The 20,190-nt window shown below is 45.7% G+C and overlaps 1 protein-coding gene across 2 annotated transcripts in view; it reads right to left on the bottom strand.

Annotated features, from left to right (window-relative positions):
- Positions 1-20,190, bottom strand: part of LOC146867033 (VPS10 domain-containing receptor SorCS1-like) — a 3,068,338-nt gene that overhangs the window by 247,167 nt on the left and 2,800,981 nt on the right. For both annotated transcript variants that reach the window (XM_085603449.1, XM_085603451.1), the window contains exon 21: positions 7,223-7,356. In XM_085603449.1, coding sequence (XP_085459575.1) covers positions 7,223-7,356 — 134 coding nt within the window. The remainder of the gene's footprint in view (positions 1-7,222; positions 7,357-20,190) is intronic.

Genomic DNA, 20,190 nt, shown 5'->3' with positions numbered 1-20,190 from the left:
ATCATGTTGATAATCATGTCTTTTTGTTTTAATATGTGGTATTAACACAAGAATTATAATAAGAACAACAATGAATGCCCAACTGTATGTTTGTAGATTATCTGTTGAATAACTGTTTTTATGGAGATGCATACCTTATATTTTCTCCTAATTCTAATTCAGTTATTGGTCCTGAAGAAGGTTAGATAAAAGTCAAGGGGCGAACCAAATGCTGCATCGACACAATAGCTTTTTTAGTATTTTGTTTGTAACAGTTGTTGTCTATGTTATTTCTAGACCAAATGTTGTTGAGGGTGTATCTGTCCCAGTGGATGATAAACTATATTAACAAATGTCACTAGTATTTTGTGCGTATTTTATTACATTTTTTTTTAATTCTTAATATTGTGGCTGGTGCATATTTGGGTATTTTTGGACATCGAAGTTATATCTGTTGTTCTTGTGTTGATAATTAGACAACCATGTAGCGAAAGTTTGGATTTTAACAATAAGTCCAGGGGAAAAACGTTTGTATTGGTCTAATTGGAGAATAACAATGGTTTCAGAAATTTACAGAAAGGAAGCAAATTGTCAGAGGGTAGCTTGTCTCAGGAGCATGAGGTGGGTTTAATGGAAATGGTATATAATGGTAGTGCCAAAACTATGACTTTACTCAACGTTTCAGGGCCATTGGGCATTGTTTCCAGGATCCTGTTTAATATTGTCCGCAGTAAGAATCTCTTTTGAACTTGATCACCTTGGAGTTCACTGATAGCTCTTTCCTGTGCAATGCATTTAAGGCTCTTAAGGCATGCAGGAGCCTTGCTGGGGCGTCCCTACTAGATACATTAGGCTGTATGTTCCAGTTACCGTCATATGAAAATAACGTAAACAACTAATTCTTACAGTTCAGGGAAATACAATATTAAGTTAGTAAATGCATTTGTCTAGGATCCATGGGGCCTTAACAAGATAAAGTTTTCTGTGCAGCTCAGAATGGGACTGTGTGATTTTTTTGCGAGTTCAGCACACACATTAACTCAAGAAATCTCCAAGTTCCTGCACGTTTTGCTGACAGGAGAGCTCATTAACACTAATTGTCAATTACTGCCCTGCTGTCAACAGCTCATCCACTAACCTGGACATTTTTCGAGTCAATGTATGCGCTGAACTTGTGGAGACAAAAACACAGACCCTTTCTGCACCGGCAAAGAAAACAGGATCATGATATGGACCCTGGGATATGGCAAATCTTCATATTTAAGGATGTTAGAGACACTTGTAATGAAACTGCAGCTACAGCAGTGCAACTTGTCAACACCTCTTGTGTCTGATCACTTTTCAGAACTGCTTTTTCAGCGTTAACCGATCAAGAGCAGAAGCAGATCCACTTCAAGCAACTGTACATATTCTTTTTTTTTTATTTCAATATACTTTTTATTGATTTTTACACATATAGTTATCATCGCTTTTTCGTTACGGGGGCTTTGTACCGATACAAACTCCTTTCCTTATTGAGAATATTAAAGTATTCTAGTAAGAAAGTGCATGTCTTTGTTCCCCAATTCAAGAAGCAAGACTTTGATGGCTGTGCCTTTTTCCCAAAAAGCTCTGGAATTATGAATCTTTGCTTGTTTATCTGTCATTTGCAAAATCCAACTGTTAACCCCTTCGATGCGCATGACGGAGCGGTTCCGTCATGCGCATCGGTTGCGCTGTGTGGATGACGGAACCGGTCCGTCATGGCCCCGCCCGCGCACGAACCCATCAGCACAGCGCGGTAATCCGCGCCGCGCTGAAAAACAGAAGGGACACTGCACATGTGTTTTACACTTTCTCAATACAATATTACTATATTGCCGTACCCTGCTCCATGCTCTGGCATCTTTCACAATGACATTCAGACGGCTGGCTACCAGTACCTTGCATTTGTAGATTCCATACGCAGGGATGTTGAAATTCTGAGCCTTGTAGCTGTTGCATCGAGGACGACAGAGGGAATCAGAGAAGCTGAGTACTTAATCTTAAAACCCTGTTGCTAATTTCAACAGAATAGGTGGAGCCATAACACACAGCCGTTTGCAATGGACTTGGTCATATGGCGATCAGTCTGAAGAATAATCCTCAGGTCGGAGCCAGCAACACTTCTGGTACAAGTTTGCCAGACTAAATCTCTGCCAAATACCTGAACTCCTGATTCCAGCTCCACTAAGCCTGTAAGGGACAAGCTTCACAGCTGAAAACTGTAGCACCAGCTGTGGCCTGAATCTTTTTCAGATGTGTGAGCTCTTAAACGTGGGGGGTCCTGTTAGCTCAATACAGAGTCTGTAACTCTCTTCATTCTTATCCTGTAACTCAGAAAAATATACAAAAGGTGAACTCCGAGTGGAAATAGACCAGCATGTTTGGACACATTTCATCCTACTTTTCGGAGCCCTTACTGGATGGAGTTTGTTGAAATGACTGCCACTTGAGAGGACTGAGCTCTTGGAAAAAAATACCTTTTCCACCAAAACAAACCCGCAAAATGTGGCTGACAACCTCCCCTCGCAATCTGGTCATACTTTTTTTTTTTTTACATGTTCCAGTACATATACAACCAAAGAAACAAAATCATGGTTTCATCAGTGGGCATACATGATACAAGTAGGTAGCACAGCAGTACACATTAGTCGGCAATGGACGGCATCATATATTTAGACAGCAATAGAATCATATTACAGTTAGCAGAATAACAAGATACAGAAAAATACATCAGTTATCATTCATGGTGAGCAAATAAGATGTCAATGGACCCCATATGTCACGAGGTTTAGAGGCACTAGGGAGTTCTTCAGCATAGCAAGTAAGTTGGTCCCGGCAGTACACCAAGTCCTGCAGCCATTGCTTATGTACCGGCACTGGTCTGCCACCCCAACGCATAGCAACCCTGCGCTTAGCCAATAGTAGCTCCACCACCACCAATCTTCTAACAGGAGCTCGTATAGTGGAGACAAGTCCAAGTAAACACATTTGTGGGGTACATGCCACGAGTGTTCCCACCATTTCGGTCAGACTTTGTGTGACCTGCACCCAGAAATCTGTGACCTTCGGACAGGCCCAGGCCAAATGCTGAAAGTCTGCATGAGGGGCACTGCACCTGACACAGCTGGCAGAGTCTTTCAATCCACATTTATACAGCAAAACAGGTGTATAATACAATTGATGCAGATATTTAAAATTAATCAGTTTAAGATTACCATTGGCAGTGAGCTGTTCTTTCATTTTACAACTTTCATGCCAATCATCTCCGGACAACGGGTCAGAGAGAGTTGCATTCCATTTAGCTAGTGATGCATCTCCCGTAACTAACCTCTCTCTCTGCGAGGTGTGGTATAATCGTGTAATAAGTTGGGATTTCATTTGAGTCGCATAGATGAGGTGCAATGCAATCCAGTGTCGGTGGCACCGCCGGAAATAGCGGTTACATTGTGTGTATAGCGGCGCGCAGCCTAGTGTAAATAAATACACGCATTGTAGCATTTTTCCCATCCCCTAGGAATTCTGCGGCTTGTATAAAGTTCCCATCCAGAAACACGTCCCCCATCGTACGTACACCTCTCTCATGAAGGACTTGGAGCGCACCCTTTTCACCAGATACTGAGATTGAAGAGTGATGTAAAAGTGGCATGTTCGGTGCATAGAGTGGAAGCTTCTGTGCTCGCTTCCCAAGTTCCTGCCATGCACCTATTGTGCATTGCACCATATCTATTTCCCCCTTCTCAAAGACCGAATGAGTGTTCACATTCATGGCCTTGGGCGGTATCGGATGCCCAGCGCCTGTCTCCACCACCACATGCGGAATATAAGCCGGAGCTTGTTGCCAGTAGTAGGCATAGTGGGACTGCGCGCATAGATAGTACAACTGCAGATCTGGAGCTGCAAAGCCGCCCATATCATATGGGAGGGTTAAGACTTCCCATTTCACTCTAGGCTTTCCCCCCCATGCAAGTGTAATCAACAACGATCGGAGCGTATCAAATAAATTTTGTTTGAGATGGACTGGAATGTTAATAAATAAGTATAAAAACCTAGGAAGGACGATCATTTTAATCAACGCTATCCTGTCAGCCAGTGATAATGGCAATTTTATCCACCTAGTGACTTGCTCTTCAAGTGGCGTGACTACTCTACTATAATTCGTTTGAACGACGACCAGTGGATCTCTATGTATCCATATCCCCAGATACTTTACCGTGTCTACGCTCCATTCTAAGGGATAATTAATCTCTATTCGCTTTGTGCTGTCGGTCAAAGGCATGACTATAGATTTGGCCCCGTTTCTTCCCAGCCCTGCATGCCATTCAAACCTTATGTATTCCCTGATAAGTTGCGCTAGATGTGTCTCTGGATCGTGAACATATAGCACCATGTCATTTGCATACATGGAGTCTGCCAGTGGGCGTTGATAAAATTGCAGTACAGAATGTGCATAACGTTGCCGCAGGATACACAATAGGGTTTCCAGCACCACATAGTAGAGGCAACGGTGAGCATCCCTGTATCGCTGTATCAGCAATGTGATGGACGTGTGCCCATTCAGTCGCACTCGCGCAATAGGATCCGTATACAGTAACCGGATCCAGTTTGTAAAAATAAAGGGGACACCCATGCGATGTAAAACTGTGAACAAGTAGGTCCAGGAGATCGAATCAAAGGCCTTGGCGGCATCTAAGAGGACCACCACTGCAGGCAATGTTGGCTCTAGCACATGCAGCACCGCAAACAGCGTGCATAAATTGTGTGATGTCGAACGCGCAGGCATAAACCCAGACTGATCTGGGAGAACCATAATAGGGAGGAGCAATCGCAGACGGGTAGCTAACACCTTTGCCAGAATCTTAACATTGGTATTCATAAGTGATAAAGGCCGATACGATTCACAACTATCCGGCACCTTACCAGGCTTCACAGCGTTATAATCAGTGTTTCTCGCATTGTGGTTGACAGACATTTTTGCTCATATGCTTCGAGATACAACTCATGCAAACATGGTGCCAATAAGTCTACATATAATTTATAAAACTCAGCTGGCAAACCATCTGTGCGAGTAGCCTTCCCAGTCGGTAATGCCATAATAGCATCCCGTATTTCATCAATCATGAGTTGGTGCATTAAAAAATCTTGCTGCCCCGCGAAAGCCAGACCAGTGCGATATCTTCTAAGTATTGCACAATATCTGCTTCCCCCGCCGATGTACGACTTGCATACATGGCCTGATAATAAAGCACACACGTGTCAAGTATGCCTGTTGTGTCATAGTGTATAGTGCCCTCATCTGCTACAATCTTAACTATATGTGTCCTACCCCATGGTTCTGCAATTTTGTTGGCTAATTAATGCTCTCCCTGGTCTACCCCCTTCGCCATAATATCTTGCCGTCCATCGACGCGTTATGTGGCGCACCTCTTGATCCGCCGTATCATTATACTTTGTGACCTTACTCCTTATATTTGCTAGGGTAGCTGGATCTGCCGTGACCTCATACTCACGCTCCAATTGGGCCAGTTCTTGCTCTAATGTCCTCATAGTACCACGCAAAGACCGAAGAACCCAAGCATGTAAACTTATACAGGCACCCCGTATTGTCACCTTCAAGGCGTCCCAGAGAATTTCCATACTCTCTACTGTCCCTCTATTGAGTGCAAAATAATCAACAATAGCTTCTCTCACCCCTTCACAGAAAACTTGATCTAGCAGAGAGGAAGATTGAAGGCGCCACTGAAATTGTGTAGGTGTGTGCGTGGGTATGTTCATACTGAGCAGGACAGGGGAGTGATCTGATAGTGTCTTGGGTAGATGGCGAATATCGGTGGTCTATGTATTAACATCAGTTGTCGCTAGCCAGAAATCAAGAAGCGACCAGGAGTGATGCACATATGAGTGACACGTACCCTCCTTTAAACAAGGATTGCGCAGTCTCCACATATCCAACAGTACCAAGTCTCTCATACCATTAGTGACAGAGAGCTCTGCTTTTTTAAGCGTGATCTCCGCTGAGGTCACACGATCCTCCCCAGGCACCAGCACAACATTGAAATTCCCCCCACAAATAATGGCAGATAGAGTCAATTTATGTATTTTACCCCACATCGTCTCAAAAAACCCTGTGTCGTATATATTAGGCCCATCGAGGTTTACAATCGTCACTCGTGTGCTGCACAATATCCCCAGCACCAGGATATATCTGCCCATATCATCCTTGTCAACATGCAAGAGTTTCGAAGGGGATGCCTTTCTTAATAAGTATAATTACACCTCTCGCATAGGAAGAGTAAGAGGATGCTATCCGCACTCCCGCCCATCTAGTGGCCACTGCCTCCGCTGCATGCGTGGTGAGATGGGTTTCTTGTAACAATGCTATGTGAATATTGTGACGGTCCAAATATGCCAAGACCTGCCTTATTTTTTGGGGATTATTTAGGCCTCTAACATTCCATGTCAACCATGATATAGTAGTATTCTTAACCTCTGCCATTCCGCTCAGTATCTAGTGCGTCAGCCTGCCATTTGACATTGCTCAATCTTGTACATGCCATTGTCATTTTAAACGGTGTGCCCAACTCATTATTGTTCGAGTATAGTTCCCCAACGTTCCCCCCTTCCACTTCAGCATCCCAATTATGCTAAGAATCCCAGAGTAAACAACAAACTCACAATCATGCTACAGCATGTCATAGAACAATAAAAAAGCACAGCCAAAGTTGCGCCCAAAATAACGTAAACCAATGTGGGGAACTCCCTCCGGGGGGGTCGCCAGTAGCCGCCAGCCCCCAAGAAAGAGCCTGGGGGGGGGGTCAAGGTATGTATAGAATCTACCACACCCAGGGATATCAACCAGTAGCATTGCATAGTTAAAACAAGAAATTTTGCACCCTGAAATTATACGATACAAGATCTGGTCATACTTTTCATCATAGTCCCACTGTCAGTTCTGCATTTTTGGCTGTAGTATTGCCTGCTCTGTAAAGCCGTGCCTAGACTACAAACAGGGGCAATATATTTCCAGAAACTATTCTGTAAAAACAAATATAAGGCAACGAAGAAGAAACACATCCTATTTCTTTGAAATGAATGGGTGAATGAGAAAATACTTTTATAAATCAAAAAATACATCTTTATTTATTATTGGGAATTTTAACTATAAGAATCCTTTGCACGAAGGGTTTTCTGGAGAGAAAAACACCACGGATACCTCACATACCTCACTGTTGTTGCCAAGCCACCAAACATAAGTTATTGTGCCCACATGACTGGGCCACAGGACTGCCGAGGCATTCACAGCTTTATTCTTTGTTGTGACAAAGGGGAGAGCGAGATGCACGTGTTCAAGGGGACCTGCAAAGGAAGGCAGAACAAGAGCTTTTAATCGCACAGCCTGAATGTATCATGGCAGGTTTCTCAAACGATTCATTCATGTAGCAAATCAGTTTGCTAAACTATGAGAGAGAGAGCCCACAGTCCTTATATGAGTTAGGATTGAGCTCCCAGAAGACCTAAACAGTAAAAAGTGAACTAGTTTCTGTGAGGAATCCTTGCCTCACCCTTACTAGCTTCTCTAAAGCAGCATGACATCCCTCAAAGAAACCATGTGCTATACTTGCAATAACTAACCTACACAACAATCTATTAAGAAATAAATAACTTACATTTTCAAAGTTAGTGCTGATTGAGTAAAACTCCAAAAATTGCTACTATCTATAGCATGAACAGAAACCTATGTGTTCATAATAGGAGGAAAGCGAAGACCAATGTTAATTTATTGGCGAGGCAGACCGGGACCCCATGCTCTCTGATATGAATCTGGGTTGGCAATAACTTGTGTAATCTGGTCATAGTATGACAGTGAACACTTTTACCACAGGTGCATTTTTAGCTCCACTTGCTATATAAGGTCTCATGTACCCTATCCCAAATGAAAGCAAAGGTGTCAACAAGTGTGCTCTTATTGAGAAAATACTTGCTTTTAGGAAGAAAAGGCACTGCTTTCATGTAAGAAATGTGATTATCAGTTTTGCAGGATGTGAGTTCTGCACAAGTAATTGGTCCACAAATGTCTCCTTACTGGGAACCAAGAATTCCATTGTAGAACTTGACTCTCTAAGGGTGACAAAGCAGTCCAAGACCTACTTAGGGGAGATGGTGTGGGCTGGTAATCTCACTCTGCTGGCACGCAACTGCAGCACTCAATAAATCATTGCCCAGTCAGTGCTTTTTCTTTGCAAAAGGAGAAGTACATTATTATACACACTACTAAATACTATGCCTTTGGTTTACAATTATGTACATCATGCAGATGACAATACTCTTGATGACATTTTTTATCACATTTGACCCATAGTGGATCATGACCCTCAAAATCACAATACACCCACTTATACTAGATGTAAAATTACAATATAAGTGGGTGTATTTTTAAATAAAGCAGGACAATTAGCTTTGTCAAGGGTTCACCAAACCAATATTTATAAAGCCAGCATACTGGCTTTGTAAAGGGGTCATCATATCAATATATAAAGGCAGAATATTGGCATTGTTAAAAGATCATCACTAAACTGTAAATGCAGATGTATACACAAATATTTTGCATTATTGTTGTCAGCAAGGTATTTTAAATGAAGCATTTGAAATACACAAGAACACAGGTCTGACTTTTTTCATTACACTCATCAGGCCACATCTTGATCTTGTAGCCCTAGGACCAACCACTAGCAGTCCCTACACTCCCAAGCTGAAGAACACAACGCCAGAGCTATGGGATTGCTTAAATAACGTTGCAAAGAGTCCCCAGGTCATTTATCATAGAACCTTGGATATATAAGGCCCATTTGTAAGTGAGTCCTGGGAGGTAGGGGCTTCTTCACTCCCAGCAACCCCGAAAACACTTAATTTGATCTCTGGTGGTGCCCCTGCCCCTCCTTGGGGTCTTCCCACAAGGAGAAAAGCATATGCAATAAGCCCTTGCTTGGCTTGATGAGGCACTCCTTGGGGCTGGGGGGACAAAGGCATAATCATTTAGCAGGTTCTGCCACTTCTGTTTGACTTTCTTGTACAACCTCACCATATGTCTGTTCTTTCTATTGTTATTCATATTTTCTATAGCCCATGGGCACTCGGGTGACAGGTAAGGGTGGATGGGCACCGTGGGAAGCTCATTCATGTTTAAATAGGCAATCCCCAAATCTGGATAACTGGAGTCCCATTGGGCAGAAATCTTGAACTTGGGTTCATTTTGCTCCTGGTGGCGAGCTCTATCTACCAGCAACACTTTGTACAGGCCTCCTGGCCCCTAAAATGTCACAGTTTGTGGGGAGCTGGTGATACTAGCTCCTTGCGGCAGCCTCTTTCTTTACTTTGCCCTCCATGGGACCCATAACCACCTGGCCTGCTTGTGGGACTCCTGGTGGGCAGTGGAGTCTAAGTCTTCCTCAACTGGTCCTCAGGGAACATAAGGGGGCCAGTGCTCCTGGCCTTGGAGAGACCCATCTAGTCCTAGGGGACGGCGGCAACGTCCTTAGTCCATCAGGGGCATGAGATAACTTTGCCTTCCAGCTGTCCATGATTCTGGAGTTGTCGTTGTCCAGGGTCTTGTTCACTGTCCCTCCCTTGTGCAGGTGTTTAGAAGTGTGGGTGGAAAGTTCTAGATGCCAGGCACCTCTGACCAATCTCGGGCTGTCACATCATCCCTCTACCCCTGTTCCAACTAATAGAAATTTGGCTTCTGAATGGCAAAGGTATGCACCCTGTCCAAGCGGAAACCACAATCCTAGTCAGGGTAAGTCAAAAACACACCCTAAATTAACCAGTGCTCACCCACTGGTAGCTTGGCACCAAGCAGCCAGGCTTAGCTTAAGAAACAATGTATAAAGTATTTGTGCAACACTTCAAACCGCAATAAAGTAAAAGCACCACACAAAAAGATACCACACCTGGTTAGAAACAATAGAGTTTAATTTAATGAATAAAACAAGACACAACTGACAGAAATCTAATAGGTACAACCAGAGTTGTGAATTTTTAAAGAATAAAGTGAAATGTGGATCTTAAAAGCAGAAAGTGCCAACCAGGGCTATCTGGTCACGCGAAACCAGGTGAAATCCAAAAGTTCAGGGTGACAACGATGAAGTGTGGCCCACTGCAAAGTATCTTGGTTGCTGAACAATGTCAAACATTTGCCCCCAGTACAGATATCTGGGTCTAAATCCATCATTTTTGCCCACTATACCACTCCAGTTTATACCCAGCCATTTGAAAATCAGTGTTGACCCTCCTCCCCATGGGAAATGTCCAGCCTGAACTGCCAGGCCAGGTCCTTCCTGGACCGGAAACAAGCATCCTATGACTGGTTTCGGGGTATCACCCTTCATCAGCCAGGATAACTTTAAGCCAGTGGCACAGTGAGCCCGGGGCCCATGTCTGGGCATCCCCAGTGCACTTAGGAAAGTAAAAGAGACACAAATGATGGACAGCATGCACAACAAACTGTGGTGGCATGGTGATCAAAAGAATGATGGATTTAACCCAAATATCTCGACTGGGGGGTGAATGTTTGATATGTTCCGCATTCCATCCATCACTTGTGTGTCTTTTATTTTCTCGTTATAAATGCACCGGGTATGCCCAGATATGGGCCCTGGGCTCACTATGCCACTGGATTCAAGCTAGCCTGAATGATGAGGAGTGTTACCCTGACACCGGTCCAGGAGGCTTGTATCTGGTCAAGGGAGAACCTGGCTTGGCAGTTCGCGCTGCACTGTTCCCATGAGGAGCTGGGTCAAGACTGATTTGCATATGGTTGGGACTAAACTGGGATGGCATGATGAGCAAAAGAATGATGGATTTAACCCAAATCTCTCGAGTGGGGTGAATGTTTGATTTGTTCTGCATTGCATCCATCACTTGTGTGTCTTTCTATCTTTCTAATAAGTGGCATTTTAAAAATTGTAATGACAAATTTGACTTTAACATTTAAGAGGATTTATCAATACTGTTCCATAGGTACTAAACATGGCAGCTTCCCCAATTGGGAATGACACTTGTTGGATGTAACAAGGAATCCCCAATGTTAACCTATGGGAGAGGTATGCTGCACAGTAGTAAAAAACGAATTTGGGAGTTTTTCAGTACCAGGACATATACAACTTAAAAGTACATGTCCTACTTTTTAATTGCACAGCACCCTGCCCTATGGGCCACTTAGGCCCTACCTTAGGGGTGACTTATATGTCATAAAAGGGGGGTTTAAGGCTAGGCAAGAGGTGTTTAATGCCAGTTCGACATGCAGTGTAAACTGCACACACAGTCTCTGCAGTGGGAGGCCTGAGACATATTTTAAAGGGCTGGTTAAGTGGGTGGCACGCACTATCAGTGCTGCAGGCCCACTAGTAGCATTTATGTTACAGGCCCTAGGAACATGTAATGCACTCTACTGGGGACTTATAAATCAATTACACCATGTTTAGGGAGAGAGCACACACATGAACTTTGGAACTGGTTAGCAGTAGTAAAGTGCCCACAGTCCTAAGGCCACCAAAAACAAGATCAGTACCTTGATCAAGATGGCTGCCGAGTAGGAGCCTCTCCGAGGAGCTCCCGGTTTGGGGATTACCAATTTTGGTAGTTATCCCCACTAAAACCGTCTCTCACAGTCTCTGGGAACCGACTGCACACCTACCTTTGCAGGAACACTCCTAATTCGGATTCAAAAAGGGGATTCTCATATTACCTGACAAGTGACTGCTAATGGGGTTCATTAATGCACCCTCGCTGCCTGGGTCTCCCTTCGCTGTTCGAGGCATCGTTGTGCTGCAGAACCAGCTTGTCGAACCATGGGTGACTGCGAGGCATCGTTGCGGGAAAGACGACCCCCCAGTCGCGACCGTCGCCTGCCTCCTGAGAGCCAATGTCTCCCAGTATCCGTGGGCGGCCCCAGGAGTTGGGCGCCATTTGCAGGGCTTCCCCCACTGCCCCATACGGCCCGGTGGCATTTCTCCGGTCTGCGGCCAAGGAGCTAAGGCGTTGAGGTCCCGGCTGGAGCCCGACTGCGGTGCCTGAGATAGACTGGAGCCGAATCGACTGCCCGCCTGGAGGCGACCGGTGAGCTGAAGGTATTGGCTCTCTCTCCGGTTCCGGTGCCTGCTTGTAGCTGCGGACTGCGGCTGCCTCCTCGCCTTCCTAGAGGTCGCTCTTGTGCTGCTGCGGTCCCCGGCTTCCATTGCTGTTTGGGCTCTGATTATTGCCTCCTCCATTGTTTTTGCCGCGATCCTGCCCGGCGCCTGCTTGCCATGGTGCCAAGCCTCTGATGCTGCCGCCTCCAGTCCTCATCACACGGAAGGCAGAATCAGACGAGGATTCCGAGACATTATGCCTACACACGTTTCAAAACACGCGCCAGGTACGTCTTTCGTTGCTGAGATATTTTTAACCCTTTAGAGGATCCTGGGCCAAAGCTCCCAAGCTTTTAAAATGACGGCGCCCTGAAGTTTCTTTCAGGTCATTTCTCACCGCTCCTGCTCCTGAATCCATACCGCTAATGAGGCATTTCTGCAAACGCCCCTAAAATGAATTGCATTACTGCCCCTTGAGTGTGTGTTGGTCTACTAATTCCCTGTACAGCTTGTCTGTATACTTTATGCCTATCAATGCCTGACTTCAAAATGGCGACGGATCTAGACATCCTCGACTCGCCTCACAGTGCCTGACCTTAAGATGGCGCTGCCTCAAAACTTTATTGTTTGACATCACAGTTCTACTGCTGTGCCTGAAGACTCGCCTAATTTTTAATTTGCGGGTTACAATTTCATATTGTTTTCACCTACGCTAGTGTCATTCCTGACTCTTGTTTGCTCACCTTAAGACCTCCTTTAACATCAGGTTCCTTGAAGACTTCTACACTTCTTGCCCATTTGAAACACTGAAGCGTGCCCAAGATGCCGCCCGCCTTGGTGATTAATGAGAAACACCCCTGTGAGACATGCCTCAGTCATCAGAGCTCCATCACGCCTGTGTACCGGGAGACCCATCCCCTCCGCTGCCTTTTTACCCTTTTACTCACATTAGTGCCCCGCCCTAACCAACATGTCACGTCCTGACCTGACGTGGAGTGGGGAAAACTCCTATACTCTGGTCTACCCACCCAACCTCTCCAAAGCCGCTGCTAAATCATTAAAGCACGCCACCCTACAAAGCCACCCTGAGACGCTGATATCCGATCTCGCTTCAACGCGGAAAGTGGCATTTGCATAAATGACCTTATTTTCTACTCCAGAAGAACCGCCGCCTGGCGTAAAACCTTGGCGCACTTTCTCAACGTTCGCTCAACCAGAAACATTCCATACGGCACCAAACTCACAATTGCTCCCTCCTCTACCCTGCGAGCGAACCTCACCATCACCCTCTACAAAAATAGCATAGTTCTGATCCAAGCCTCAACCAATAACCTTAATAAATTTGCAGACCTTTTCACCCTCCTCGGAAACCATGTGCATGACACGGATAGGGTAACTAACACCCTCACCAATGACCCACCGTCCTGCCAGCCTAATGTGCCTAGCCACCCGCATACCCCCCCAATGGCTTCCATCGCAGTTCATCCTATCCCCCCAGCATGTCTACTGACCCTGGCTATGGAATCTCCACTACACCTTTGATCCCCTACCACCTACCGCCCCCCCACCAACTGGGAGACTGGTACGCTCCCAAAGACCCCGGACTCAATTCGAACTAGCCCTCCAACGGCTCCCAACACTGATCACCCTAACCGTTATAGCTCGTCCCCCGGCAACGCCAACAGAGTCGCACCCAGACCTCTGATCAACTCCCCGCCAGCAATCCACCAAAACTGCGAGCTTGGTACGCCTCCAAAGACCCTTGAGTCGGCTCAAACAAACCTCTCTCCTCTTCTACCATTACATGCCACATGTACTGCTCCTGAACTTTTGCCCCCTTGCCCTCTAGCACCCCCAGCTTATATTGATCTCGAAATTCTGCACTCCAGAGGGTCTAAACTAACCCAGAGCATCCATAGCTCCATTCTGGACCTTATGAACCTCCTTCACCTTGCCAAACTCTCCCTTGCTAACCTCAAGCCACCTCAATCCTCCCCCCACAGATCGCTGAGCCTCCCAAGCACCCACTTCTGCTACCTTTGAGACATCTTCACCCGTGCAAGCAACCTTGCCACCTTTCAGAGGAGGAATCCCAAGCTCTTGCACTCTCTTACAACTCTACCACTGCCACCTCTAATCCACTAGACCTCACGGGAAACAAAATCCTAGCCATCCTCCAAGACCACAACTCTGTCCAAGCCATCCCTCGTCCACTAGATATGAGTCCTGAACACCCCATCAGCACGGTCACCATCCACCCCAACAGGCCAGCTACCCACCATAACAGAAATGTGGTTAAAAGCAACCTTGCGCCTGTAGTCCTGTCCGTCCAGACCCCTGACACTCCCCCAGATCCCCCCCTATCTTAATCAATTGCCGATCGGCAGTTAAGAATGCCGCTGATATTGCTGACCTCATCCTTAAAAATTTAGACCTAGCTATACTAACCGAATCATGGCTCAATGAATACTCTTCCCCTTGCCTGGACTTATTAGTCCCTCCCAACTACAACATTGCTAGACTGGACAGACATTCCAGCAGGAAAGGAGGCATCGCCTGCATCTACCGATCCTGCCTCCTTGTCACGGAACTCTTGGCGGACACCACTGACTCCTGCGAATACCTCGCCCTCTCCATTTGCAGCAACTCATTTCATCTTTGCAACTTGCACATTTTTTACCACCCCCCAGGATCGAATAACTCTTTCACCAATCACCTCTTAGAAATTTCCTCCAATGCCAAAGAGATTTTCCTTGGTGATTTCAACCTGCACTGGAATGACCCTAAAGATCCCTACGTCAATGCCATCAAAGACCTCCTAACCGATCAAGCCCTGACTCAAGCCTGCTCTCTGCCAACTCACTCAAAAGGGGCCACCCTTGACTGGATCATTTCTAAGGAATCCTCAGTCAAGCTTATCTCCATAGACCCATGTGACTGGTCTGACTACCACGCCATCTCCTTCGTTTTACCTGGGACCCACAAGACAAAGACACCGCAACCGGTGATTCCCAAATGCTGGATCAGAGATACCAAGAACCTTGACCTTATGAAACTGGAGGCTCGCTGCAAGTCTGATCTCCCCCCCCTCGCTTATAACTACGGTCAGTGACCTCAATGAACATTACTCGGTGTCTATATCGAACATTCTGGACGAACTTGCCCCTCTAAAACTAAAAAGAACACAAATCAAAGACAGAAACCCCTGGTTTACTGGTTCACTCAACTTGGAGAGGAGATCCCTACGGCAATCTGAAAGAATCTGGAGACAGCACCCCTCTGGTACGCATCTGAAACTTCTCCGCCAGACGAGAAACTCCTACAACAAGCATATCCTCAATTCAAAAAAAGAATTCTTCAGATCGGAACTGGGGAATGCCAAGAATACACCCCGCAAGCTCTTTGAACTGGTCAAACACCAATCAAATAAACTGGCTAAAACACCGAAAGAGTCTCCTAAGTCTCTAATATCTTCGGAGAAATTCTCTTCTTTCTTCGCTGATAAAATCACGGCATCAGGAATTGAGCTCAGTACTGCCACATACTCTAAACCCCTTCTGTACCTGCCCCCCCTTTCCGCACTACCCCAACTGGCCTCACCTAAAAACCAAGCGCGCTGGACTGACTTCGAATACTATGACGAAGACTCCATCTCTAAAATCCTCTCTACCTTAAACCCAAACAACCACTTTAATGACCCGCTACCATCCAACTGCCATGCTGCTGCCTCCCAATCCATTGTTCCTTGCTGGACTGCAATAATCAACGCCTCTCTCCAGCAGGGAATTCATTCCGGACCCCCTGAAAGCCGGCAAAGTCCTCCCTATCTTAAAAAACCATCGCTGGATCCAGCCTCCACCGACAATTTCAGACCTATCTCCAATATCCCTCTGTTAGCCAAAGTATTAGAGAAGTGTATACAACAGCAACTAAGTCAGCACATCAACAACTTCCACCTACTTGATGGCTTCCAATCTGGATTCAGACCCGGGCACAGCACTGAAACTACTATGCTCCACATCGTGGACGACGCCCTCCAAGCCCTAGACCAAGGCAAAACCTGCCTTCTAATCCTCTTAGATCTATCCTCCGCCTTCGATACGGTCAACCATGAAAAACTACTCGAACGCCTCAAACTCAGGATGGGTTTGGATGGCGTTGTCCTAGAATGGTTCAGGTCCTTCCTCCACAACCGATCTCAGAGATTACTCATTAACGACAAACTATCAGCTCCCACCCCGGTCACGGTTGGAGTCCCCCACGGTTCAACCCTGTCCCCCACCCTCTTTAATCTTTACTTAGAGCCACTCAGCGAAGTTCTTCGTACCACCAACATCTCCTACCATATGTACGCGGACGACACCCAAATATACATCAATATTTCATCGCTTGAGGAGATTCTCTCCCTGAATGAGACCCTGAAACTGACTGTCCAATGGCTAGCCGCTAACCAACTCAAACTCAATGCAAAGAAAACGGAATTTCTCCTAATCTACCCTTCAAAAGCCAACCCGGAGACTCAGATGTGGATCAAGGCCACCACAGCCTTAAACTGCCCGCCGACCATTGTGGGCTCTGCCAAATCTCTGGGCATAATCCTCGACTGTAAACTGAACATGCGAGACCACATTAACTCAATGGCTAAATCAGCCAGATTACACCTGAGCTAACTGTGGAAGCTGAAACCTTTCATCAATGCTCCTGACTTAAAAATGGCAGTCCAAGCACTAGTCATCTCTAGACTGGAATATGGATGTTCCACCCTCACGGGATTACCCAAGATCTCCTTGGCACCTCTAAAAGCCTGCCTCAACGCGGCAGCCAGACTACTCACCGGCACTAGGAAGTTCGACCGCATCTCTCCACATATGAAAACACTGAACTGGCTCCCTCTAGAAGCCAGAATACAGCTGTAACTGGCATGCATTACACACAAGGCTCTAAATGCAAACTCCCCTGCTTATCTGGCACAGAAACTAGTGTTATCTGGAGGAAGCAGGAACTCCTGGTCCGCTAGAAACCCCTTGCTCGAACCTGCCCGTTTTCAGAAAAAAAGAACCAACAATAGGGCGTTTTCCGGGGCAGCACCAAGAATTTGGAACTCTTTACCACCCGCCATCAGAAGATTCCCTTCTCTAGCACGTTTCAAGAAGGAGGCCAAAACTATCCTCATGGGTAAATTCCTCGTCTAAGGCCTACCCTCAACCACCACAGTGTGCCTGACGAATCTAAGACTATGGCTTCTTCCTCAGATCACCAATTCACCCTGCCGAGAAAATGTGGGGCTTTTGTTTTTACTGATTCTAACTATAACTGTAACCATACACTTGTGTCCCCTTTTCTCCCTTTGTTCCCAGCACCCCTTCCCCTCGCCAACCATTTTGTATATTTTCTGTACTTTAGACTTTTTGTTTGTTCACCTCTGTAAACCGTGTAAAGCGCTCTGATACCCTCACGGGTCAAGTTTGCGCTCTATAAAACACTAAAATAAATAAATAAATAATTCAGCAAAATTAGAGGCAAGCAGGCAAAAGTTTTGAGGGAAGATCACCGTAAGGCTGTCAGGTGTAACACCAACACTCCTGAACAGCATTCTCGTTCAATCCAATATGGGAGAGCCTTCTTTCCCTGCACAGAGCTCCTGCACCCAAACAGAGGGATGGCTATGATAATGGCAAACCATCTCTTGTAGTAATGCCAAACAAGTTCTAGGGCAGCTCCCTCTCCCACTGGTTTTGGAGGTAAATTGGCTAGAGGGACAAAGGAAGCGGACAGGCCTGGCATCAGGTACAATTGCTCGTAGCAGGGTAGGCCTTATTGAAGTGTAAATAGCCAGTGGCATAACGAAACTTGAGCGGCTCCCCCTGCAAAACACATGGATAGGGCCCCCTCAAGACCCCCCCCCCGGGGTGGCCCGGCCCACACCTACCACTTTGCCCACTGCCCAAAAATCTGGCATATTTTGATTTGAAACCTCGAACATTTAAATGAAATGTGTCTATATTGTCTTTCTCACAGTTCTAATGAGAAAGTGGGAAACCCTCTTAACATATAAGCTACGCCATTTGTAACAATAATGTCAAAAGCAGATTATTTAACTGAAGCAGCAATCAGAACAATGCCAAGAAACGATCCTATTGTCTCAGGAATGACAGCAATCAGAACAATGCCAAAGAGCGGTCCTATTGTCTCAGGAACTGCCTATGGCTGAAGAATAACTACGAAGGGTCTGAATTTTTATTGCCATTAATGGACAATAACATGAAACTTTGAAAGACAAACCCAAACCTGCAATTCCATATATACTTGACTGACAATCAGTGGTGGCTAGTGAGATTTGAAAGTGGTGGGCGTAAACGTTCTGTGGGAGAGCACCGTGGAGGGGGATTCGGGGGGCTTCTCCTCCCGAGAAAATTTTGAAAAGGAGTGGGTACATGGTGCATTTTCAAGCAAATTTGAGAAGCAAGAAGGTTAATAAAGCAATTGTGAAAGTGCAGTTATTACATTAATAAAGGGATGTCATATAACAACAACATGGTAGCTGCTTATTCAGTATAACCACAGAGCTTCATAACAGACTTCAAGATACAATGCTGAGAACCTCACAGATTTTTATTATTTCAAACTGCAAACAACTAAACAAACAACTATAGAGGTAACAAACTAGCAGCATTCAACAAGAAATTTTATGATTAACGTATTGTTCACTTTCTGTAGACAAAATCTAGAGAAGTAGTCACTCTGCAATTCAAAAAATGTTAATGTTTATACAGCAGGAACGCGACCGGAAAGTATTAGCTCGGCTGGCTTTACATGAGCGCGCCAGTCAGTCACGCGGAGGACACAATCGGTATCAGTCAGTGTCCTTTCTCCAGTCCTCATACACACAAAGTCAAGCACTGACTGGCGGCTCATGTAAAGCCAGCCGCGCTAATACTTTCTGGTCGCGTTCCCGCTATATAAACATTAACACTTTTTGAAGCACTTCAAAGAGTGTGCTAACAAAAAAGTATGTAGTTTGTTTCATCATGGACTTTGCGAACTCACTAACAGTGTTAATAGTGGGTTTGCAGAGTCCATGATGGAACGAACTACACAGGGACTCACTGGAAAGAACAACATACTTTTTTGTTAGGCACTGGGAGATTAATGATTTTTCCCCAATCCTCAGTATCACAGGATGTTGAGCCAACAACGCCACGCCGACCTGCTTGAATCACACATCACCAATATTAAAAAAAGCGAAGGAAAGTTATATTTAAAACAATCTGTTCAAGAATCATTTAATGCCATCAGGGCAAGACTCTACAGAACAGTGCAGTCTGGGGCCCTGGGCCGGAGCCCACTTTGCCCATGTCTCAAAAAGTCTCTGGATGGCATCTGACAGTCTTTTTTGGCATGCCCTCCCTCCTCCACTTTCCATGAATTCCCTCACTACCACTCACCAACAATTCACCTCAACTCTCTATAGCACATTTCTGACAAACATTTCATTTTTTATAGCGCTACTCATACTTTACTCACACTCTGTGGTCTGCATGGTACACGTTCTTTGTAGAAGGCATATTAACCCTCTGTGCTTTGTGGGTGGTAGGAGTGCCCATGTGAGTGCACGGAGAGTGATCTGACTGCGAGAGGAGGGTAAGAGGAGTGACTGCAGGGTGAGTGAGGTGACCATATGAATTTGGGTGCGGATCTAAGTGCAGAGTGGGACGAAAGAATGCATGGTTAGTGATGGGCTTATTTAAGTGAGATTGCAGATTGAGCAGTGAGTGGGACAGCTGAGCTAAGTGTGACATGAGTGCAGGGTGAGTAGTGTGCTTGTTGACTGCAGGGTGAGGTACAGGCAGGGTGAACAGCGCAAGTGCAGAGTGATCACTGTGAGTGCAGGATGTGCAGGTGAATGGTGGGGGTACATGGTGATCAGTGAGTGCATTGTGATTGCTGTGAGTGCAGGGTGAGCGTAAAAGTGAAGGGCGAGAATGAGGAGTGAGTTGTCTGAATGCAGGTTGCATTCTCAGACACTTGAAGTAACTCAGCATGTTATTGACGGTGGCGTAGGTTT

Source organism: Triturus cristatus, chromosome 1_2, assembly GCF_964204655.1.
Source record: "Triturus cristatus chromosome 1_2, aTriCri1.1, whole genome shotgun sequence".
Lineage (NCBI taxonomy): Eukaryota > Metazoa > Chordata > Amphibia > Caudata > Salamandridae > Triturus > Triturus cristatus.
The sequence above is the reverse complement of the archived record's forward strand: the minus strand, read 5'-3'. Positions and strand labels throughout refer to the sequence as shown.